Source organism: Salmo salar, chromosome 07 (genome assembly GCF_965601325.2).
Source record: "Salmo salar chromosome 07, fSalSal1, whole genome shotgun sequence".
Classification (NCBI taxonomy): domain Eukaryota; kingdom Metazoa; phylum Chordata; class Actinopteri; order Salmoniformes; family Salmonidae; genus Salmo; species Salmo salar.
In genome coordinates, this window is record NC_138297.1 from 11,352,501 (window position 1) to 11,378,545 (window position 26,045).

Sequence of the window (26,045 nt, forward strand, 5' to 3'; positions counted from 1 at the left end):
AGAGTTGAAATACTAGGCTATATAAGAGTCGGTAGACAAGACTATATAAGAGTTGGTATACGAGACTGTATGAGAGTCTATATAAGAGTCGGTATATGAGGCTATATAAGAGTTGGTATACGAGACTGTATAAGAGTCTATATAAGAGTCGATATACGAGGCTATATAAGAGTTGGTATATGAGTCTATATAAGAGTCGGTATATGAGGCCATATAAGAGTCGGTATACAAGGCTATATGAGTCAGTATACAAGGCTATATAAGAGTCGATATACGAGGCTATATAAGAGGCTGTATACGAGGCTGTATAAGAGGCTATATAAGAGGCTATATTAGACTCTGTATAAGAGACTATATAAGAGTCGGTATACAAGGCTATATAAGAGTCGGTATATGATGCTATACAAGAAGCTATATAAGAGTCGGTATACGAGGCTATATAAGAGTCTATATTAGACTCTGTATAAGAGGTTATTTAAGATTCGGTATACGCAACTGTATAAGAGGCTATATGAGAGTTGGTATACGAGGCTATATAAGAGTCGGAACATGAGGCTATGTAAGAGTCGGTATACGAGGCTATATAAGAGTTGATATAAAAGGCTATATACAGTGCCTTGCGAAAGTATTCGGCCCCCTTGAACTTTTCGACCTTTTGCCACATTTCAGGCTTCAAACATAAAGATATAAAACTGTAATTTTTTGTGAAGAATCAACAACAAGTGGGACACAATCATGAAGTGGAACGAAATTTATTGGATATTTCAAACTTTTTTAACAAATAAAAAACTGAAAAATTGGGCGTGCAAAATTATTCAGCCCCCTTAAGTTAATACTTTGTAGCACCACCTTTTGCTGCGATTACAGCTGTAAGTCGCTTGGGGTATGCCTCTATCAGTTTTGCACATCGAGAGACTGAAATTTTTGCCCATTCCTCCTTGCAAAACAGCTCGAGCTCAGTGAGGTTGGATGGAGAGCGTTTGTGAACAGCAGTTTTCAGTTCTTTCCACAGATTCTCGATTGGATTCAGGTCTGGACTTTGACTTGGCCATTCTAACACCTGGATATGTTTATTTGTGAACCATTCCATTGTAGATTTTGCTTTATGTTTTGGATCATTGTCTTGTTGGAAGACAAATATCCGTCCCAGTCTCAGGTCTTTTGCAGACTCCATCAGGTTTTCTTCCAGAATGGTCCTGTATTTGGCTCCATCCATCTTCCCATCAATTTTAACCATCTTCCCTGCCCCTGCTGAAGAAAAGCAGGCCCAAACCATGATGCTGCCACCACCATGTTTGACAGTGGGGATGGTGTGTTCAGGGTGATGGCCTGTGTTGCTTTTACGCCAAACATAACGTTTTGCATTGTTGCCAAAAAGTTTGATTTTGGTTTCATCTGACCAGAGCACCTTCTTCCACATGTTTGGTGTGTCTCCCAGGTGGCTAGTGGCAAACTTTAAATGACACTTTTTATGGATATCTTTAAGAATTGGCTTTCTTCTTGCCACTCTTCCATGAAGGCCAGATTTGTGCAGTATACGACTGATTGTTATCCTATGGACAGAGTCTCCCACCTCAGCTGTAGATCTCTGCAGTTCATCCAGAGTGATCATGGGCCTCTTGGCTGCATCTCTGATCAGTCTTCTCCTTGTATGAGCTGAAAGTTTAGAGGGACGGCCGGGTCTTCGTAGATTTGCAGTGGTCTGATACTCCTTCCATTTCAATATTATCGCTTGCACAGTGCTCCTTGGGATGTTTAAAGCTTGGGAAATCTTTTTGTATCCAAATCCAGCTTTAAACTTCTCCACAACAGTATCTCGGACCTGCCTGGTGTGTTCCTTGTTCTTCATGATGCTCTCTGCGCTTTAAACGGACCTCTGAGACTATCCGAGCAGGTGCATTTATACGGAGACTTGATTACACACAGGTGGATTCTATTTATCATCATTAGTCATTTAGGTCAATATTGGATCATTCAGAGATCCTCACTGAACTTCTGGAGAGAGTTTGCTGCACTGAAAGTAAAGGGGCTGAATAATTTTGCACGGCCAATTTTTCTGTTTTATATTTGTTAAAAAAAATTGAAATATCCAATAAATTTCGTTCCACTTCATAATTGTGTCCCACTTGTTGTTGATTCTTCACCAAAAAAGTACAGTTTTATATCTTTATGTTTGAAGCCTGAAATGTGGCAAAAGGTTGAAAAGTTCAAGGGGGCCGAATACTTTCGCAAGGCACTGTATGAGTCGGGTATACAAGGCAATATAAGAGTTGGTATACGAGACTACATAAGAGCCGGTATACGAGCCTATATAAGACTCAATATACGAGGCTATATAAGAGTCGGAACACAAGGCTATATAAGAGTTGGTATATGAGGCTATATAAGAGTTGGTATATGAGACTGTATAAGAGTCTACATAAGAGTCAGTATACGAGGCTATATAAGAGTTGGTATACGAAACTGTATAAGACTCTATATAAGAGTCGGTATACGAGGCTATATAAGAGTTGGTAAACAAGACTGTATAAGTCTATATAAGAGTCGGTATATGAGGCTATATAAAAGTCGGTATATGAGGCGATATAAGAGTCGGAACACGAGCCTATATCAGAGTCGGTATATGAGGCTATCAAAGAGTCGGTATATGAGGCTATATAAGAGTTGAAATACTAGGCTATATAAGAGTTGGTATACAAGGCTATATAAGACTCGGTATACGGGACTATATAAGAGTCGGTATATGAGGCTATATAAAAGGTTATATACGAGGCCATATAAGAGGCTGTATAAGAGGCTATATTAGACTCTGTATAAGAGGCTATATAAGAGTCGGTATACGAGGCTATATAAGAGTCAGTATACAAGGCTATATAAGAGTCGGAACACGAGGCTATATAAGAGTCGGTATACGAGGCTATATAAGAGGCTGTATACGAGGCTATATAAGACTCTTTATAAGAGGCTATATAAGAGTCGGTATATGAGGCTATATAAGAGGCTATTTAAGAGTCGGTATACGAAACTATATAAGAGGCTATTTAAGAGTCGGTATACAAGGCTATATAAGAGGCTATATAAGAGTCGGTATACGAGGCTATATAAAAGTTGGTATACGATGCTATATAAGGCTATATAAGAGTCGGTATACGGGACTATATAAGAGTCGGTATATGAGGCTATATAAAAGATTGTATACGAGGCCATATAAGAGGCTGTATAAGAGTCTATATTAGACTCTGTATAAGAGGCTATATAAGAGTCGGTATACGAGACTATATAAGAGGCTATATAAGAGTCGGTATATGAGGCTATATAAGAGTCGGAACACAAGGCTATATAAGAGTCGGTATACGAGGCTATATAAGAGGCTATATAAGAGTCGGTATATGAGGCGATATAAGAGTTGGAACACGAGGCTATATAAGAGTCGGTATACGAGGCTATATAAGAGGCTGTATATGAGGCTATATAAGACTCTGTATAAGAGGCTATATAAGAGTCGGTATATGAGGCTATATAAGAGGTTATTTAAGAGTCGGTATACGAAACTATATAAGAGGCTATTTAAGAGTCGGTATACAAGGCTATATAAGAGGCTATATAAGAGTCGGTATATGAGGCTATATAAGAGTTGGTATACGATACTATATAAGGTTATATAAGAGTCGGCATGTGAGGCTATATAAGAGGCTATATAAGAGTCGGTATACGAGGCTATATCAGAGTGCGTATAAGAGGCTATCAGACTGCAGGAGTTTTTTTTCTTCCTCCTTATTCTATTCCCAGTACCGCCCACAAAGAGTCAATTTGATTGATGCTCTTCCATTTCCCATGAAGCACAAACCTAATCAAGACAAAATCTAACGGCAACAAATATAAGAACATTCCCTCATTTCTCAGTGAGTGAGTTCTGTTTCTTGTCGCCCCAAAAGAATTCTCACTACTGAATCCAATCTAGTGATTTACAATTGGCTATTGTGTCCCCCAAGTGCTGCATTGGACCCGACCCCCAAAGTTAATGGATGGTATCAAACACCATTCTACAGGCCTTAATTATTCCCTCTGTTTCCTGTTCTTTCCTTCCATAACCAAAGAGCGATACAAAAGGCTGAACTCAGACCTGTCATTTTTCAAGTCCCTATAACTCTAAGTGCTTCTATGACTTTTACAAAATGGCTGCCTTTCAGAAACCTGTGGTCAAGTCTGACGGACTGTGTGTAGATATTACTGAGGAATATTATTGAAGAGAGAGGGAGGATGGAGAGAGATAGAGGGAGGATTGAGAGAGATACAGGGAGGATGGAGAGAGAGAGAGAGAGAGAGAGAGAGAGAGAGAGAGAGAGAGGGGTAGAAATTATTAAAATCTCCAACCCACTCCTTTTCCCATCTGTGGGAGATGTGGTGGAAACCAAAAGAGGAGAACGAGGAGAAACGGTGAATGTTAACAAAAAGGCTGGAGGTTAACGGCCACAAATCAATAGCCTAATTCTATCAAATTCTATCAAACTTGCATCGCTGGATGAATTTGTCTTCCTAAAATAAACATCATAGCCAGTTAGAACATACACACTTGGAGCTATGGGAAGGCCTACAGAGTTAGCTATAGTTAGACTAGATTAACTAGCTTGCTAACGTACACACACCTTCCTAGTTAAATGACGTAATGAAATTGGTTAAGACGCTGCAACCGCTCTAAATCACTGTATAATTCCTCTAATGACATGACAAGAATCTATAGCTACCGGAGCGAGAGAGAGAGAGAGAGAGAGAGAGAGGAGAGAGAGAGAGAGAGAGAGAGAGAGAGAGAGAGAGAGCAAGAGAGCAGTGAGAGAGATGAAAACAGGAGAATTAGCATTCCTGAAAAGGCCTGTGGGACTTCATAATTCAGCTAATTTGATACCAGCGAGTGAGGCCACTCATAAAGTCCCGGTCATCCATGACCTTCATTCTTCAGCTGAGCTTCCAGACTACTCCCAAGTTTGACAAGATTTATCGGGCCGGGCTAATAGCCTGCTCTCTCCCAGGTAAGGCCTCATCGATGGTAGGGCCTCTCCTGCCCTGCAGACACTAGCCTAATTAATATTTCTGCTGCTACTGCACATGTTACGTGGGGATTTTTCATTTTGTTCAGTCTATTGGTTTGGACAGTGGGAGGGGTATGTGTGCGTGTGAGTCACACGGATGTCACACGTGTGTATGTAGGGTATGAGAAAATCCATCCGCTCACAAACAATGAACCTTACAGATTTAGGATCTACATTTGAGCCAGTTTGCTACAACAGAAAAAGAATCCTGCAGCAACAACAGATGTGAATTATTATATGGATTATAATTAATGGACATTTTTGTAGGGGTTCTTAAATTGTTGTTTGGGTTGGCGCCCCCCTTTGGGTTGTGCCGTGGCGGAGATCTTTGTGGGCTATACTCGGCCTTGTCTCAGGATGGTAAGTTGGTGGTTGGAGATATCCCTCTAGTGGTGTGGGGGCTGTGCTTTGGCAAAGTGGGTGGGGTTATATCCTGCCTGTTTGGCCCTGTCCGGGGGTATCATCGGATGAGGCCACTGTGTCTCCTGACCCCTCCTGTCTCAGCCTCCAGTATTTATGCTGCAGTAGTTTATGTGTCGGGGGGTTAGGGTCAGTCTGTTACATCTGGAGTATTTCTCTTGTCTTATCCGGTGTCCAGTGTTAATTTAAATATGCTCTATCTAATTCTCTCTTTCTCTCTTTCTTTCTTTCTCTCTCTCGGAGGACCTGAGCCCTAGGACCATGCCTCAGGACTACCTGGCATGAAGACTCCTTGCTGTCCCCAGTCCACCTGGCCGTGCTGCTGCTCCAGTTTCAACTGTTCTGCCTGCGGCTATGGAACCCTGACCTGTTCACCGGACGTATTACCTGCCCCAGACCTGCTGTTTTCAACTCTCTAGAGATAGCAGCAGCGGTAGAGATACTCTCAAAGATCGGCTATGAAAAAGCCAACTGATATTTACTTTTGAGTTGCTGACTTTTGCTCCCGCGACAACTACTATGATTATTATTATTTGACCATGCTGGTCATTTATGAACATTTGAACATCTTGGCCATGTTCTGTTATAATCTCCACCCGGCACAGCCAGAAGAGGACTGGCCACCCCTCATAGCCTGGTTCCTCTCTAGGTTTCTTCCTAGGTTTTGGCCTTTCTAGGAAGTTTTTCCTAGCCACCGTGCTTCTACACCTGCATTGCTTGCTGTTTGTGGTTTTAGGCTGGGTTTCTGTACAGCACTTTCAGATATCAGCTGATGTAAGAAGTGCTATACAAATACATTTGATTTGATTTGATTTGTTAACGGGAAACTCAAGTCTGACATTATTTTTTTTTTTAAACCTCAAGTCCCCTCTAGTTTTACATTTCCTGCAAAGTTATCCTGCAACAGGGTGATCAAATTCAGATCCTACATCTGTAGCATTACAAGCACACACACTCACACACATGGAGAGGAACACAAACACACACACACACACACACACACACAGGATATTGAAACTCTGTCAGGCATGTAGCTGTGTTTGTGCTTGGTGTGCTGGATGATGGAGGGGCTGAACTGTGGAGGCCCCTGTTGCTGTCTTCTCAAGCCTGCACAGGAGCCACACACACACACACACACATGCGCAAATAGTCTTAAACACACACACACACGAACACACACAGTACAGCTAACCCAGGGTTTGATGGATGGCTGGGGAGAGCACTATCTCCTGGGCTAGTAGTGCCTTTCAAGATGTCTTCTTTTCCCCTCTCAAAATGTCCTCTTTTCCCCTCTCAAGATGTCCTCTTTTCCCCTCACAAGATGTCCTCTTTTCCCCTCTCAAGTTGTCCTCTTTTCTCCTCTCAAGTCAAGTCAGGTCCATTATACCCTGAGACAGCAGGCTAGATATAAATGGATGAGCCTGGTAATAAAACGCTATCCTTTGGACTAAAATGCCGGGGTTAAAACTGTATTAGTGATCATGGCTGATTCTTAATCTTATTTATGCAGTCAAGAGATCTTAATATATATCTTAATATTTCAACAGCCACTCCATAGCAAGAGATGAATGAGAATTTGGTGTAAAAGAAGCAGGCTGTGTGTGTGTGTGTGTGTGTGTGTGTGTGTGTGTGTGTGCGCTTCTCTCTGTGAGCCTGTGTGTTTGTCAGGACCCCTGAAATCAAGCAGCAGATTCTGGCCCTGGGGTGAAGGTGGTATCTTCTAGACTCCACCAGATCACAGAGCTGAACTACTTTTCCCCTGTCAGCACCCAGGCACCATTCAAACAGAAACCCACTATCACAAATTATCGTGAAATTGTGACAAGTTACGTATGTGAAAGTATTTTTTAATGCACATCTCACTTCACTCTGTCTGTCTTTCAAATAACATGTCAGTCAACCTCTTTTTTTCTCCCCTACTAGCCATCCCTTCTTCATAAATAAGTTCACATCTCACTAACGAGCGATGGGATTGGTCTTTGGTAGTCGCCGATGGTGACGGGTGACACTAAAGGCTGAATTATGGGGTAAAGTGTCAGCCGTTTATACCTCTTTTTCTCATTGTCATGAAGGATGTGTGACAGCGCTGCCCGTTGAAGGTGGTTTAAATGGGCCTAGTCTAGGGCCACGGACACTTTGGCAGTCCCCTTGACACTCTGGCACCACGTGGCAGAAAGTGATTAATCTGCCCACGCTGTGAGTCGTGCATCCCTCACACACACACACACTAGCGGAGAACAATAAGAGAACTAGTACAGAACTAGCAGGGAACTAGTACAGAACTAGTACAGAACTAGCAGAGAACTAGCAGAGAACTAGTACAGAACTAGCAGAGAACTAGAACAGAACAAGAAGAGAACTAGTACAAAACTAGCAGAGAACTAGAAGATAACTAGTACAGAACTAGCAGAGAACTAGCAGAGAACTAGTACAGAACTAGCAGAGAACTAGCAGAGAACTAGTACAGAACTAGCAGAGAACTAGTGGATAACTAGAAGAGAACTAGTACAAAATTAGCAGAGAACTAGAAGAGGACTAGTAAAAAACTAGCAGAGAACTAGCAGAGAAGTAGTACAGAACTAGTAGAGAACTAGTACAAAACTAGCAGAGAACTAGCAGATAACTAGTAGAGAACTAGTAGAGAACTAGCAGATAACTAGTAGAGAACTAGCAGAGAACTAGCAAAGAACTAGCAGATAACTAGTAGAGAACTAGTAGAGAACTAGGAGATAACTAGTAGAGAACTAGTAAAGAACTAGCAGATAACTAGTAGAGAACTATCAGAGAACTAGTAGAGAACTAGCAGATAACTAGCAGTGAACTAGTAGAGAACTAGCAGAGAACTAGTAGATAACTAGCAGAGAACAAGTAGATAACCAGCAGAGAACTAGTAGAGAACTAGCAGATAACTAGTAGAGAACTAGCAGTGAACTACTAGAGAACTAGCAGAGAACAAGTAGATAACAGCAGAGAACTAGTAGAGAACTAGCAGATAACTAGTAGAGAACTAGTAGTGAACTAGTAGAGAACTAGCAGAGAACAAGTAGATAACAAGTAGAGAACTAGTAGAGAACTAGCAGATAACTATAGAGAACTAGCAGAGAACTAGCAAAGCACTAGCAGATAACTAGTAGAGAACTAGCAGAGAACTAGCAGAGAACAAGTAGATAACCAACAGAGAACTAGTAGAGAACTAGGAGAGAACTAGCAGAGAACTAGTAGAGAACTAGCAGAGAACTAGGATATAACTCGTAAAGAACTAGCAGAGAACTAGGAGATAACTAGTAGAGAACTAGTAGAGAACTAGCAGATAACTAGTAGAGAACTAGCAGAGAACTAGTAGAGAACTAGCAGATAACTAGCAGAGAACTAGCAGTGAACTAGTAGACTACTAGCAGAGAACAAGTAGATAACCAGCAGAGAACTAGTAGAGAACTAGCAGATAACTAGTAGAGAACTAGCAGTGAACTAGTAGAGAACTAGCAGAGAACAAGTAGAGAACTAGTAGAGAACTAGCAGATAACTATAGAGAACTAGCAGATAACTAGTAGAGAACTAGCAGAGAACTAGCAAAGAACTAGCAGATAACTAGTAGAGAACTAGTAGAGAACTAGGAGATAACTAGTAGAGAACTAGTAGAGAACTAGCAGATAACTAGTAGAGAACTAGCAGAGAACTAGTAGAGAACTAGCAGATAACTAGTAGAGAACTAGCAGTGAACTAGTAGAGAACTAGCAGAGAACTAGTAGATAACTAGCAGAGAACAAGTAGATAACCAGCAGAGAACTAGTAGAGAACTAGCAGATAACTAGTAGAGAACTAGCAGTGAACTACTAGAGAACTAGCAGAGAACAAGTAGATAACAGCAGAGAACTAGTAGAGAACTAGCAGATAACTAGTAGAGAACTAGTAGTGAACTAGTAGAGAACTAGCAGAGAACAAGTAGATAACAAGTAGAGAACTAGTAGAGAACTAGCAGATAACTATAGAGAACTAGCAGAGAACTAGCAAAGCACTAGCAGATAACTAGTAGAGAACTAGCAGAGAACTATCAGAGAACAAGTAGATAACCAACAGAGAACTAGTAGAGAACTAGGAGAGAACTAGCAGAGAACTAGTAGAGAACTAGCAGAGAACTAGGATATAACTCGTAAAGAACTAGCAGAGAACTAGGAGATAACTAGTAGAGAACTAGTAGAGAACTAGCAGATAACTAGTAGAGAACTAGCAGAGAACTAGTAGAGAACTAGCAGATAACTAGTAGAGAACTAGCCGTGAACTAGTAGACTACTAGCAGAGAACAAGTAGATAACCAGCAGAGAACTAGTAGAGAACTAGCAGATAACTAGTAGAGAACTAGCAGTGAACTAGTAGAGAACTAGCAGAGAACAAGTAGAGAACTAGTAGAGAACTAGCAGATAACTATAGAGAACTAGCAGAGACCTAGCAAAGCACTAGCAGATAACTAGTAGAGAACTAGCAGAGAACTAGCAGAGAACAAGTAGATAACCAACAGAGAACTAGTAGAGAACTAGGAGAGAACTAGCAGAGAACTAGTAGAGAACTAGCAGAGAACTAGGATATAACTCGTAAAGAACTAGCAGAGAACTAGTAGAGAACTAGTAGAGAACTAGGAGATAACTAGTAGAGAACTAGTAGAGAACTAGCAGATAACTAGTAGAGAACTAGCAGAGAACTAGTAGAGAACTAGCAGATAACTAGTAGAGAACTAGCAGTGAACTAGTAGAGAACTAGCAGAGAACAAGTAGATAACCAGCAGAGAACTAGTAGAGAACTAGCAGATAACTAGTAGAGAACTAGCAGTGAACTAGTAGAGAACTAGCAGAGAACAAGTAGAGAACTAGTAGAGAACTAGCAGATAACTATAGAGAACTAGCAGAGAACTAGCAAAGCACTAGCAGATAACTAGTAGAGAACTAGCAGAGAACTAGCAGAGAACAAATAGATAACCAACAGAGAACTAGTAGAGAACTAGCAGATAACTAGTAGAGAGCTAGGAGATAACTAGCAGAGAACTAGTAGAGAACTAGTAGAGAACTATTAGAGAACTAGTAGAGAACTAGGAGATAACTCGTAGAGAACTAGTAGAAAACTAGCAGAGAACTAGCAGAGAACGAGTAGAGAACGAGTAGAGAACGAGTAGAGAACTAGCAGAGAACTAGTAGAGAACTAGCAGAGAACTAGCAGATAACTAGTAGATAACTAGTAGAGAACTAGCAGCGAACTAGCAGCGAACTAGCAGAGAACTAGGAGAGAACGAGTAGATAACTAGTAGATAACTATCAGAGAACTAGTAGAGAAATAGTAGAGAACTAGTAGAGAACTAGCAGAGAACTAGTGTAGAACTAGCAGAGAACTATCAGAGAACTAGCAGAGAACTAGTAGATAACTAGCAGAGAACTAGTAGATAACTAGCAGAGAACTAGCAGAGAACTAGTGTAGAACTAGCAGAGAACTAGTAGAGAACTAGCAGAGAACTAGCAGAGAACTAGAAGAGAACTAGCGGAGAACTAGCAGAGAACTAGAAGAGAACTAGCAGAGAACTAGTAGAGAACAATCAGAGAGCTAGTAGATAACTATCAGAGAACTAGTAGATAACTAGCAGAGAATTAGTAGAGAACAATCAGAGAGCTAGCAGAGAACTAGTAGAGAACAATCAGAGAGCTAGCAGAGAACTAGTAGAGAACAATCACAGAGCTAGCAGAGAACTAGTAGAGAACAATCAGAGAGCTAGCAGAGAACTAGTACAGAACAATCAGAGAGCTAGCAGAGAACTAGTAGAGAACAATCAGAGAACTATCAGATCTAAAAACATATAAATCCATTAAAAATACATTGGGCCAGGATGATACCAGTATCTTCATACTTCATCATATCATGGCAAAGAAACAAAACACGAAGCGGTTTTCACTTATTTAGGAAAACCACCGTAATTTTGGAAACAAACATCATTATGCTGTCATCCAGAGTCACGTTAATTTATTTTCCAAGCTATAGCACTCCCCGCATCATCCCCGGCTACCCTTGCCACCCCTGCTGAAAAAAATCCTAGGGGAAACACTGACACAAAAATATGCCCTGACCTTTTCCAGTCAACATAGTATCATCATGGGAAAGTCTCAGTGGGCCGTGCAATGTTTATGAAGAGCAGAAACTATTCTGTTGTTGCCCATTAAAATCAAACACAGACAAACCCATGTAGCTACAGTATGATCCCTGTTGTGATCCCCCATGTTGACAGCAAACTATTCCCCTGAGTTCCACTAGCAGTGATGCTAAGTGATGTTCAGAGTTACTGGAGCTGTTGGTTGAAGAAAAAGTGAATAAGGGGGGACAGACACAATAGGAAATACCAACAATAGCAATGTAGCTTTCAGCGACATTGGGTGGGCCCCTATCAGGTATTTACACAAGCCCACAGACAAACAGAATTCAAAACATCTGGAGAGCTTTCCCCTGCTGCCGCCTCCATCGCCACAGCGACATCAAGTGCAGGAATTTATACCTGGTAAAAGGGATGGATTACCTTCAAATCAGTATTTTCAGGCTAGATCTAATGTGAGAGCGCTGCATAGAAAATGAAATTCCATATCCGCTGTCATCAAATTGAAAAGTATGCTCAGAAAGAAAGGGGACGTAGCCGACACTTCCACTTACAATCAGACGGCGAGTCGGTGAGCAATCAAGCCACATACCGTTTCCTCTCTCCTTCTTCTCTCTCATCGTGTTATCGTGACAAATGTTGGGGATGCATCTGGCCTGCTCCCAATTCAATCATGACTATTTACATTCATACCCAGCTAACGGCCATAATGGCAGATGTACACTCGGAGCGAGAGAGGAGAAGCGGGAGAGAAAGAAAGACAGAAAGAGACAGAGACAACAGAACAGAAGGAGAGAGACGAGCACAGAAAAAGAATGGAAAGAAAGTAGGAGAGTTAAAGAGAGAGAGAGAGTGAGAGAGAGAGAGAGAGAGAGAGAGAGAGAGAGAGAGAGAGAGATTGCTCAAGGCCTCCTTCAACTGTGTATACAATGCCAGGTTTAAAAATGTGATTGATTCCTGAGAAAACTCTTGCCCTCGAAAAGCCTGGCATTTTTTCAGGTCAGGTAGTCAGTGCAGCTCATTCAAAGCGACTGAAATACATGAGGTATAATACCATGTATGTAATTAAGGAATGTTGTGTACATTGTCATACACTCAACCTGGTCATCCAACCAGTAGTCAAACAGTTAGTCAGACAGAATCCAACACATTCAGTATTGAGTAGGGGCTAGTGCTCTCCCTCTCTCTCGTTTTCTGTCTTTCTTTCTTTCTTTCCTGCCTTCCTTCCTTCCTTACTTCCTTCCTTCCACATCTCTCCTGCATGCCTGCTCAGCTGTCAGGTAACCCTAATCCGAAGATTATTCACTGGCCTAAAACTAATGTATTTAAATCGCCCAATTCAAATTATTCTGGAATTTGCTGGCCAGTGCAATTCCAAGAGTATTTCTCTCACTCTCTCTCTCTCTCTCTCTCGCTCTCCTTCTCCCTCCCTTCCTATCTCCCGCCATTCCAGTCTCACTGTACAGCACACATGCCTGGTGTACTGCTGCTGTCCACAGTAAAGTAAATTAAGCCACCGAGACAAATTTGATCAAATTAGCGTCAGTAGGCACGGCAGTAAACACAGCACCACAGGCAACATCCTGTACTACTACTAATAATAAAGTGATACACCAACCAGCTGATCTCATTCTGCATCCCTGTCATCTTCTCCCACCACCAGGTCTGTTCCCTGTGTATATACAGTACTTCATGGTTCTGTTCCCTGTGTATATACAGTACTTCTGGGTTCTGTTCCCTGTGTATATACAGTACTTCATGGTTCTGTTCCCTGTGTATATACAGTACTTCATGGTTCTGTTCCCTGTGTATATACAGTACTTCATGGTTCTGTTCCCTGTGTATACACAGTACTTCTGGGTTCTGTTCCCTGTGTATATACAGTACTTCATGGTTCTGTTCCCTGTGTATATACAGTACTTCATGGTTCTGTTCCCTGTGTATATACAGTACTTCTGGGTTCTGTTCCCTGTGTATATAGAGTACTTCATGGTTCTGTTCCCTGTGTATATACAGTACTTCTGGGTTCTGTTCCCTGTGTATATACAGTACTTCATGGTTCTGTTCCCTGTGTATACACAGTACTTCATGGTTCTGTTCCCTGTGTATATACAGTACTTCATGGTTCTGTTCCCTGTGTATACACAGTACTTCTGGGTTCTGTTCCCTGTGTATATACAGTAGTTCATGGTTCTGTTCCCTGTGTATATACAGTACTTCATGGTTCTGTTCCCTGTGTATATTCAGTACTTCATGGTTCTGTTCCCTGTGTATATACAGTACTTCATGACTCTGTTCCCTGTGTATATACAGTACTTCATGGTTCTGTTCCCTGTGTATATACAGTACTTCATGACTCTGTTCCCTGTGTATATACAGTACTTCATGGTTCTGTTCCCTGTGTATATACAGTACTTCAAGATGTTCCCTGTGTATATATAGTACTTCATGACTCTGTTCCCTGTGTATATACAGTACTTCATGGTTCTGTTCCCTGTGTATATACAGTACTTCATGACTCTGTTCCCTGTGTATATACAGTACTGCATGGTTCTGTTCCCTGTGTATATTCAGTACTTCATGGTTCTGTTCTCTGTGTATATATATATTACTTCATGATTCTGTGCCTTGTGTATATATAGTACTTCATGATTCTGTGCCTTGTGTATATACAGTACTTCATGGTTCTGTTCCCTGTGTATATACAGTACTTCATGGTTCTGTTCCCTGTGTATATACAATACTTCATGATTCTGTTCCCTGTGTATATACAGTACTTCATGACTCTGTTCCTTGTGTATATACAGTACTTCATGATGTTCCCTGTGTATATACAATACTTCATGATTCTGTTCCCTGTGTATATACAGTACTTCATGACTCTGTTCCTTGTGTATATACAATACTTCATGATTCCCAGGCAAACCCATGCTGCTTCTGTAATTGTATGTCAGTCATCTGTGATTATCTTATTTTAGTGGCTATACTGTACCTAGAACACAATCATTTCATATGTTATTCTACCTTGTCCTGCCCACAATTTTTTTTAATAATTTCCCTGTACGGGAAATTACTATGATTCACCAACACCCATGCTGAACACATAGAGTAACTACACAGTGTTCAGGAACTACTCAACTTGCATGATCCGCATTGGATTCAAATATAGAAGATAAACCAAACTGCAATTATCAGCAGTGTGATTTGCATCCTGTAACGGCCATGAGATCCAGAGTGACAAAATCAAATCAAATCAAATTTTATTAGTCACATGCGCCGAATACAACAGGTATTCGGCGCATGTGTACAACATTTCGCCGAATACATTTCACCTTACAGTGAAATGCTTACTTTCGAGCCCCTAAACGACAGTGCAGTTTCAAAAAAATACAGATAAAAATAAGACATAAAAGTAACAAGTAATTAAAGGGGCAGTAAATAACAATATATACAGGGGGGTGCCGGTACTGAGTCAATGTGCGGGGGCACCGGTTGTTTTCCAATGTTTTCTCTTCGGTCAAGCCTCAAGTCTTGTCTCTCAGTCGACCCCGTATCAGCGTCCACAGGGGAGTCAACCTGGCCAAAACTGTGGGCTTCCCTCAAACCATTTGACACAGATCAAAACCAACTAGATGGAAGGACAACGCGGAGTTGTGACACTAAAATACACACAGAGGGAGCAGTGTACTATATGGTTACTATGGAGATAAAGGACAAAGAAACATGTTTGCAGTAGACATAGGTTGCCTGTGTTGCGGCTGTTCATTTAGATATAGGCCGTTGACTACTTACAAACATGCAAGGGTAGTAGATGGCAACAATTAAGGTTCACAAGGGGGGGGGGGGCAGCAAAACAAATGAGGTCAATTGTGGCTTCTCAAAAGTGTTTAAGTAGTTACAATAGTTTTTTTTGGTTTACACAAATTAGCCTCCAGGCAAATGGAGGGTTTTCCATATTGGTTTTGTGATCTGGCCGGACCGAGAGTACAAAAAGCTTGTCACTTCCTGTGTGTGTGTGTGGCCAGCGAACACAGACACAATGACCCCTATTAGCATGGCGATGTTGTTTGTTTGAGATACTGTGGTGAGAAGGGAACATGGCTCCTATGTAAATGAGGTAAGCTGGGGCTTGATAGGTCAGAGGAAGAGATGGGAGGGGACAGCAGGGGAGGGGATGGGACGGGACAGGAGGGAGGGGACTGCAGGGGAGGGGAGGGGATGGGAGGGGACAGGAGGAACTGAGGGGAGGGGAGGGGAAAGGGGGTGGGGCGGGATGGGAGGGGAGGAACGGGAGGGGACAGGAGGGACAGGAGGGAGGGGACGGGAGGGGACAGCAGGGGAGGGAATGGGAGGGGACGGGAGGGGAGGGGACAGCAGGGAGGGGATGGGAGGGGACAGGAGGGGAGGGGAGGGGACAGCAGGGGAGGTAATGGGAGGGGACGAGAGGGGAAGGGACAGGAGGGGAGGGGAGGGGACGGGAGGGAGGGAGGGGACGGGAGGGAGGTGAGGGGACGGGAGGGAGGGGACGGGAGGGAGAGGATGGGAGGGAGGGAGGGGACAGAAGGGAGGGGACGGGAGGGAGGGGACGGGAGGGAGGGGATGGAAGGGAGGAGACGGGAGGGAGGGGACAGAAGGGAGGGGACGGGAGGGAGGGGGGGACGGAAGGGAGGGGGAGGATGTGATAGGAGCAACAGCTGTGCTAAGAGAACTGAGCTGAGGGAGAAGAGGGCGTTGAGGGAAACGGGGCCACGTCCAGTCATGCTGCATCAACCCTAACCTGGGAGGCAGCCTCAGCTGACCCAGTGATCTGAGCTTTATACATGCCCTGAGGAGAGGCAGAGGGATAGGATTACAACCTGCCTCAGGTCTCTTTTGTTTAGAAGAGATAATACCAGGATCCACCTGGATCGGGATATCCTTCTTTTAAATGACCCAGTTAAAAATGCCTGTTCAGTAAACAGTGTTTCTTTGGATAGGACAGGTGAGCTATTCTCTTTTATATCTTATCTTGGACAATAATTTTGCTTTAGGCATTTGGTACTTGAGAGTATGACAATCATCAACTGAAGCCCTGTTCAACGCAGGGATTTAGCTAGGGAAATATGACAACTGAGAACAATGTCGCAGTAGGCCTACAAAGGAAGAAAGAGAACAAAACAACAGGCCCGGATCCAATCTGTGGACCTCCAGGAGGGGCTGAAATGTCAGGTACATCACCCTCCTGCTCTAACTCTCGACAGCTGCTCAGTGACACGCTGGCTTCTTGCTCTGCGCTCGCCTGGCTTAATGACTAATGAGTAAAAGAGGAGGCTTCGCCTCGCCTGCTAAACTCAGCCGGTTGCCTGGTTACCTGCTTGGAGACTGAGCCTGAGCCGGCTGCTGCCTGTACGGTGGTTATTGTGAGATTAGGTAGGCGAAGGATGAGCTGGAAGGAGACCTAGGAGGAACCTGATACCGCAGAAGAGACTCACAGTCAATGGGACTCTACTCTTCCTCCCCCCTCTACCTTGCCTGTGAAACAGTAGACCATTCTGTCTACCACAAACAGGACTCTCTTTCTTGTGTCTTTTTCGATTTTTAGGGGGAGTGAGAGAAAGATAGAGAGAGGTGGAGGGAAAGAGAGAGAAAGAGAGAAAATAAGTCAGTGGGTGTTTGTGAGTGAGAGAGACCATCAAAAGGTTTCAACCTCATTTAGCCTTAAATATCATAGATTACATTTTGGATTTCCTGCCACTGTAAATTCAATAAATGGGGGAGAAATCTGATTTGTTTTGAATAGAAATTTCCAAATCTAATGTGATCAATTTGACATTGGGGATTACCCCGTCTCTAGCAGTCACGATACAATGTGATCTGCTGTGCAATTCTCAACAATCAGACATGACACCTTATCCCTAATCCAACCTCCCATCGGCTCTGCATGCAAAACCATAGCAACAACAGACGAACTTGTGAAAAAAGAAGCCATGTTTAATTCCATAGATATAATCATCTAGTCATTCACCGTCTACGTTTAATTCCATAGAAATATAATCTAGTCATTCTACGTCTATGTTTAATTCCACAGAAATATAATCTAGTCATTGTACGTCTATGTTTAATTCCATAGAAATATAATCTAGTCATGCTACGTCTATGATTAATTCCACAGAAATATAATCTAGTCATTCTACGTCTATGTTTAATTCCACAGAAATATAATCCTGTCATTCTACATCTATGTTTAATTCCACAGAAATATAATCTAGTCATTCTACGTCTATGTTTAATTCCACTGAAACGTAATCTAGTCATTCTATGTCTATGTTTAATTCCATAGAAATATAATCTAGTCATTCTACGTCTATGTTTAATTCCATAGAAATATAATCTAGTCATTCTACGTCTATGTTTAATTCCACAGAAATATAATCTAGTCATTCTACGTCTATGTTTAATTCCACAGAAATATAATCTAGTCATTCTACGTCTATGTTTAATTCCACAGAAATATAATCTAGTCATTCTACGTGTATGTTTAACTCTATTCCCAGCTAGTGAGAATTCTTATGCATTTCATTACACGTTATGAACTCAACTGAAGGGGGGGGGGGGGGGCTTTACCTAAACACCAACGTGTTTAGCTGTGGTGGCCCTAAACAGCAAGAGCATGAAACTAGAGAGAGAGAGACTACTCTGTGATCTTAATAAAGACATGACCACTTGATGCCATAATTGAAGCACATAACTACGCCAAGGGCCATTCCCAGCAATTAACTTAACCTCGGGAGACTGTATGTGCAGCCATTAACTCAGTTCCCCTTCACCTCAACCGAAAGTATCAACAGTGAACGTTTGACAAGTATGCAGGGAATTTAACAATGTGTTAGAGAATATTATATGCACTAGAAGGCCAAAAGTATGTGGACACCTGCTCGTCGAACAGCTCATTCCAAAATCATAGGCATTAGTATGGAGTTGGTACCCCCTTTGCTGCTATAACTCTTCTGGGAAGGCTTTCCACTAGATGTTTGAACATTGCTGCAGGGACTTGCTTCAATTCAGCTAAGAGCATTAGTGAGGTTAGGCACTGATTTTGGGCGATTAGGAATGGCTCGCAGTTGGCGTTCCAATTCATCCCAAAGGTGTTCGATGGGGTTAAGGTCAGGGCTCTGTGCAGGCCGGTCAAGTTCTTCCACACCAATCTCAACAAACCATTTCTGTATGGTCCTCGCTTTGTGCACGGGGGGGATTGTAATGCTGAAACAGGAAACTTTTGCCATGAAGTCGGAAGCACAGAATCGTCTAGAATGTCATTGTATACTGTAGAGTTAAGATTTCCCTTCAATGGAACTAAGGGGCCAAGTATGAACCATGAAAAACAGCCCCAGGCCATTATCCCTCCTCTACCAAATTGTACAGTTCGCACTATGCATTCGGGCAGGTAGCGTTCTCCTGGCCCCCGCCAAACCCAGATTTGTCCGTCGGACTGCCAGATGGTGAAGTGTAATTCATCCCTCCGCTGCTTCAGAGTCCAATGGTAGGCGAGCTTTACACCACTCCAGCTGACGCTTGGCATTACGCATGGTGAACTTAGGCTTGTGTGCAGCTTCTCGGCCATGGAAACCCATTGCTACTGACAACATTCTATAAACCATAGAGACCAGGCAACACTTCTATTGTATTAGCCAGTGGGAGTTACATTCACAACAACCGTGATGGAGAATGGAGAAAGTGAAGGAGGGCTTAAGAAGGGATAATTGCACATTCCGGTGGCGAGGAGAGCGTCTGTAAACCCTCAACACCCCGGTGTGTTTTGTGTCTGTATCGGAATCTTCAAACAAATGGACTTGTCTATAAAAAAAAACGCTGCAGCGAGCATGCACATCAAATTTTTTAATAAATTATTACATAAAAGTGCAGCAGCACAGCTAGCAACATACAATACATGGCTCTGCCGCAGCGGCAGCGAATAGAGTGGCCTGTTAATTATGGATGAGACATCCGTAAGCAACAGCACTCCTCACACTCTGAGAAACAACCCACTGAATACAGCACTTTAGAAAGCTGTTAGAGACAGTAGCGAAAAGAGAGAGTAAAGGAGAGCGAAAGGGAGGGAGGGATGGAGAGCGGGAAATGAGAGGGGAATAGCAGGAGGGAGAGGGAAATGGAGTAGAGGAAGAGGAGATTAAAAAGAAAAGACAGCAAGAAAAAAGACAGGCGAGGCAAAAGAGCAAAGACATTTGAGAGCATTTGATTTGGAGGAGAGGAGAGTGGGGCAGAGATTGGTTTGGTGCTGAGAGATAGAGGAGGGGAGTGAGAGATGGGTTGGGAGATGAGGAGGCTTTGGAGGGAGAGATGCAGAGGCAGATACTGCGAGAGAGAGAGAGCGTGTGTGTGTGTGTGTGTGTGTGTGTGTGTGTGTGTGTGTGTGTGTGTGTGTGTGTGTGTGTGTGTGTGTGTGTGTGTGTGTGTGTGTGTGTGTGTGTGTGTGTGTGTAAGTAAAAAAGAGACAGGAATGATAAGGGAATAAAACAGAGAGAATGAAAGACAAGAAAAATAGAGGATGAGGAGAGAACGAGAACAAGAGAGACAGACCAAGAAAAACAGAGGATGAGGGGAGAACGAGAACGAGAGAGACAGACCAAAAAAACAGAGGAGTTTGCTGCTTGCCCCATGTAACAGAACCATCAATAATGCATTAGACTGCCATAGAAAACATATGAAACAATGAACAAGTGGTATCTTCCTGGCAAATGCAGATGAAAGGGAACTGACTTCATAATATATTAACCTTGCTTCGCCCCTCTTGGCTCCCCTGGTTGAAAACATTTAAAAAATAACAATAATGTCAAATTGATTAATTCCTACAGTCCCCTAGAACATGAATGACCCTGTTGTGCTTGCCGTCACGGAGGAATTTTCACATTACAAACGATGGCACTAACAGAGTCAGTGAGAGGAGAGAAGAAGAGAGGGAAACAGAGGTAGGGTTGGAAAGAGGGAGAATGTGTAAAAGATAAAGAGGGAGGTAGAGAGTGATAAAGGAGAAAGAGAAAGAGAGACAGAGAGAGAGAGAGGGAGGAAAGAGGAACAGATGGAGATAAATGAGTCCAGCCTATAGAAGGGACGGAGAGAGTAAAAGAGAGAGCAGGAGGGAGAGGTTTAGGGAAGCCTGATTTCACTGCTGGGTCAGTGAATTGATACAGACACACCAGTGCCCAGGAATGTTAGATGTGACCTCCTGCCCAGATGTTCCTAGTCAAGCTGAATAAGCTGAGTAAAACACGATACCACGAATAACATTCCTTTACACAGCCACTCCTGTGCCTCATTTTCACAACGCCTTCTTTTTATCCTTGCTTTTTCCTCTAATAATAAGAAGAAGGAGTTAGCCGTGTTACAATAAGGGAGAGACTTGAACTGGCAGAGGGGTGTCCTAGCTACCCTGCCACATTTTCCGCTGTGATAGAATAACTGCAAACCAGACCCTTATGCAAGCTGTCTACAACACTCAAAACACATGTGTACAGGTCAGCAAATGTGACACCCCAGTCAAACTAAACCGCCTCACAGTACCTGCTCAGTTAAAAGAGAGAGTAAAAGAGCTGGATATGCTTAGGCGGGTGGAAATGATATCCTGGGGTAGGTTACGCATGTCCTCGTTTCATTTTCAATATTACATGCGGAATGGCACTCCAAACCCCAACAGATCAATACAGCTAACTTGACACACATTAGCACCATGAAAGAAACATGACTACTGAGACTAGCCCTGTCAGGAGGCATTACGCTGGAGATAACACTAAGAGAGGGAGAAACATGAGAGACATTTGAAAATAGAATGGAGAAAAATATATATATATATAAATATTGAGTCAATATGTTCTTACCTGTTTGTTGTACTTGTTGATGGTTTGACTGCTGTACTCAGAGCAGTGGTCAGATCCAAGGGAAATGTTATCTCCGGTGCCAACGAAGGTGTTGGCAGGGGGCAGGTCCTGAACAGCCTGATGCTTTTTCCCGGCCGTGGGCGACTGGGGGTGGAGCTGGACCGTGGGCAGTGGCGAGCTGGACTTGTAGTGCCGGGCCAAATCCGGGCTTCCGGGCCCTCCGTTGACGGAGCGGTACCGGCCCATCCCGGGGCTGTCGGACAGCTTCTCATTGACGCCGTCGTAGCGCTGGCCATTGGGCTTGGAGGCCTCGACGGTGACGATGCTGCTATACAACGGCTGTTTGTTCTTCTTGTTCTTCTTGGGCTTCTTGCCCTTGTCATGCTGCTGAGGGGTGAAGAAGTCCTCGTGGTCCTTCTTGCCCGCCTCGTAGCCATTCTTGTTCTTGGGGCGGCAGTAGCGAGCCATGACCACGATGAGGATGATGAGGATTACCGTCATGATGCCCGACACCACGCCGATGACAATGCTCAGCCGCTGCTTGCCCAGGTCGTAGTTGGGGTCACCGGCGATGTTGGTATTGAGCGGAGTGCCCAGGCTCTTAGCCACCTGGGCCTCAACGATAGTGGAGTTGGAGAGGGTCTCGTTGACATAGACGTGCACCAGGGTGGTGGTGCTCTGCGAGGGCTGGCCACTGTCGTTCACCTGGACCACCAGTCTGTGGAGGCCATAGTGTTTCTGCTCCAGCTTCCCAACAAGTGAGATGACCCCGCTGCCCCCGTCGATCTCAAACAGTTTGAAAGGGTTGCCCCCGATGATACTGTAGTTTAGGTCAGCGTTGATCCCTGTGTCGGTATCGGTGGCCATGACGGTTCGTACTACAGTCCTGACATTGCTGGAGGGGGGCAGGAGGGTGTATGAGCTATTGATGGGGAAGGTAACGGTCGGCGGGTTGTCATTCTCGTCCATCACGAAGAGTGACACGGTGGCAGTGGCTGATCTGGGTGGGTCTCCACTGTCCACAGCCTTGACCCGGAAAGTGTAGGTGGTTTTCTGCTCGCGGTCAAACGACATGGTGGAGAAAATGGTTCCTGTGTCGTTCTCAATGGAGAAGATCTCCTCCTCTTCCTCGATGAAGAGGCTCATTTCTGCGTTCTGGCCTTTGTCGGCGTCAATGACGGTCACCATGCCAACAGGGCTGTTGGGTGTAAGGTTCTCTTTGACGTAGAAGGTGAACACATCCTGCATGAATTTAGGCTCATTGTCATTCTTATCAGCCACTAGGACTACCACAGTGGCTGACCCCTGGAGTATGGGCATGCCCTTATCTTTGGCTATCACTTTGAACTGGTACCTCTCTGTTTGTTCTCTGTCCAGAATGGTGTTTACTCTGATGTCCCCGTTGTCGGCATTAATGGAGAATATCCCATTCACAGAGGAATCGAGGGAGTAGGCGATTTCCGCGTTCTTACCACTATCAGCATCGATGGCCTGTACAGTAATCACCCTCTCACCGGGGGCATTGTTTTCTGGAAAGGACACCTCGACCACGTTCTGGCTAAAGATGGGTGGGTTGTCGTTGAAGTCGCCCACCTTTACGATCAGCGAGTTATTACTGGCCAGGCTAGGGCTTCCTGAGTCCACCGCCACGATGACCACGTTGTACTCCTGTGTGGCCTCGTAGTCCAGTGGCGCTGATGTATGGAGGAAGTATTTCTTCTTATTCATCTCACCCTCGATCTCGCTGGCCGGTTTGAGCTGGAAGGGCACGTCACCCACCACAGTGCAGGTCACGATGCCGTTCTCGCCCTGGTCGCGGTCTGACACCTGGACTAAAGCTATAGGCGTGTCCACCACTACATCCTCAGCCACGTTGGCCACTCCATCCTTCAGGAAGATGCGTCCGATCTTACGAATCTCGATGGCTGGCACGTTGTCGTTCTCATCCTTGATGTTGAGAACCACGGTGGCCTTGTCCATTTTGGGCGGCTGGCCTCGGTCCCTCGCCATCACAGTGAAGCGCAGTTGGCTCACCTCCTCTCGGTCAATACGATGGAGCACGCTCAGCCACCCAGAGCTCTCATCCAGCCTCAATAGCCTACGCACTGACTCTGTGGCTGCACCGAATACATACTCAATCTGACCGTTCACCCCAACGTCCGCGTCAGCTGCTTTCAGCTGCAGGATTGGGGCACCAGGGGAGCTGTTCTCCGGCAGGTCAGCCTCATACACAGCCTTCTCAAAGCGGGGGCTGTTGTCATTCACATCAGTGATCATCACCCTCAGGATGGCCTGGGAAGAGCGTGGGGGGTCGCCTCCATCCCTAACACGCAGGGTGAGCTCATAAGAGTCCCTCTGCTCCCTGTCCAGTGCCCCTTTAATGATGAGCTGCGGCTGCTTCTCCCCGTCTGTTGTGTCAGCAACTTGCAGTTCAAAGACGCTGCTCCTGCCTGCCCCCTCGTCGAATCTCCTGTCCGCCCCGCGCCCCCCTGAGCTTGAGCCCAGGCGCCTGGAGCTCTCCCCGCTGTCTTGAATAAGCTCATATCTCTCAATTCCGTTCCTACCGAAATCTCTGTCGGTGGCCGTGGGCAGGAGATAGAGAGTACCAATCGGCCTGTTCTCCTCCACCGATAGGGTCAGCACGGGAGATGGGAAAGACGGGGTGTTATCATTTATATCTAAAATAATGACTTTCCCCTCGAACAGGTCAACCCAGCTCTGCGCCGGTCCAATTACTGACACTTCAAAATCTATGAAACACTCGTTTTCATCAAATATCATTTGGCACTGCTGTAATTTTTCACGGTCTATCCGCCGTTCATTGGTGGTCAGCTCGCCTGTTATATTATCTATTTTGAAAAAATCAGATCCGGACTCGAGGGTAAATGTCACCTCGCCAGACCCGGCAACGATTCCGAGGTCCACGGCTACGTTCCCTACCCTGACATCCGCGGGTCCCTCCTCAGCCAAGCGATATCGGAGCACTTGCTTGGCAGCAGGCTGATTCAGCAGCTGCAGGATGAGTATACTGTAGCATAAATAGTCCACTGCGCCAGTAGTCCTCATTGTTCCCCGCAATGTAATGAATGGATTTTAAAGCCTTGAATCAAATGAGGATGTCGTTTACTTGCTGGTATAGTGTTTGGAAAACAATAATTTTCGTTCTCGGATTATTTGAAGTCCTCCATTTCAGGAGGTGTGAGACTTCGTCCTCCGGACGTCTTCCAACACGGCTTCGACTGCACTGAATAAGAGCAAGTGCACGGGCTCTCCTCTCCCCCTTTTCCACTGAATTAATGTTTCTTTCCTTCTTTCAATAAAAACTGAGCAAAACACAATCGAAACAGTCCGTTCAGTCCGGTCATATCATATGTCATGAATTCATTAGGAATCCGAATATGTTATGCTTGTAAAGAGAAATGCTATCTTATTTAATTGAAATTTAAAATCAGTCCAAGTCTTTTCAGTTACAAAAAAAATCTTCCAAGATTGATATAGAAATGACGTAAATGGTCAAAATCCTAATTTCCCCGTCCGAAGATATGTCCAATACGGAGTAGTGGCAATGAAATGCCCACACAGATTCCCAAGTTGTGGTGATACAGTAGCCTACTTTACGGAGGGGCTCGTCCTCTTACCTTGAAGCGGCGGAGAAGCAGTGATTGTGTCCAGTTGCCTATCCAAGCAGAATCGAGCGCTCTGATTTATTTACCTCCACTCACTTAAAACAAGCAGTCCGTGTTTTATAGTTCACACAGTTACAGGCAATAGGGAGAAGAATAAATAAAAAATAAACTCTCCAGCACAAAAGCTCTGACCATGAGGTAATAACAAAAATGAAACAAACACGGACAATTGTAATTCCGATGTAGATATTGTGAAATTCCTACGAGAGAATCCTCATACTGTCCCGCATTCTCAATCCAAGCGCCCTTTTCTCACCTGCATAAGCGCCGCGTGCGTTTGCAGCCCCTATCTGCGGCACTGTGAGAGCGATTCACAAATGATATTGCAGTCTCGCGCGCTCTCTCCACCCCCTCCAGTTTATTTCCCCAGCGCACGTAACCAGGTCTGAACCTGATCGGTATATAGGTTTAGTCTGGAGGGTAGCCGAAGAAGTATGTGTTTAAATGAATAGGGAGAGAGGGAGGGAGAGAAAGAAATAAAATGTGGTATTTTTCTTGTTAGTATAAAGGGAAAGATGTGTTCACATACGACCCATTCAAATGGTCTTAGTCAGGGAGCGGAGGTATAGTGAGATGGTTTGGAAAATATACATTCTTCCATGGACCCTTTTACGGAGGGTGGTGTTTCATACATTCGTTGCGTAAATTGCATTATGGCTTATAATGTGCCAATAGCAAATCTTCGATTGCCGCACTTGACATCATGGTGCTTTGGTTATTACACAGGCATATGATGTATTTAGGCCTACAGTAGACGGTGCTATGAAACCCGTAAATCTATTTCTCACTAAAGTTAAGACAGTCGCCGCTCAATTTCGAATGATGGCTCGACTATATCAATGCGCTGCCAGTTCCA

The 26,045-nt window shown here is 44.0% G+C and overlaps 1 protein-coding gene across 4 annotated transcripts in view; it reads right to left on the reverse strand.

The window, feature by feature from the left end:
* The window catches only part of pcdh7b (protocadherin 7b), a 212,276-nt gene extending 186,743 nt beyond the window's left edge, over window positions 1–25,533 (reverse strand). Inside the window, exon 1 of one of the 4 annotated variants that reach the window (XM_014206501.3) lies at window positions 21,504–25,526. In XM_014206501.3, the coding sequence (XP_014061976.3) occupies window positions 21,504–24,569 (3,066 nt within the window). In that variant the 5' untranslated portion in view covers window positions 24,570–25,526. Of the gene's footprint in view, window positions 1–21,503 lie in introns of all 4 variants that reach the window. The other 3 variants (XM_014206500.3, XM_014206505.3, XM_014206503.3) reach the window with 3 other exon arrangements.
* Between the last annotated feature and the right edge of the window lie 512 nt (window positions 25,534–26,045).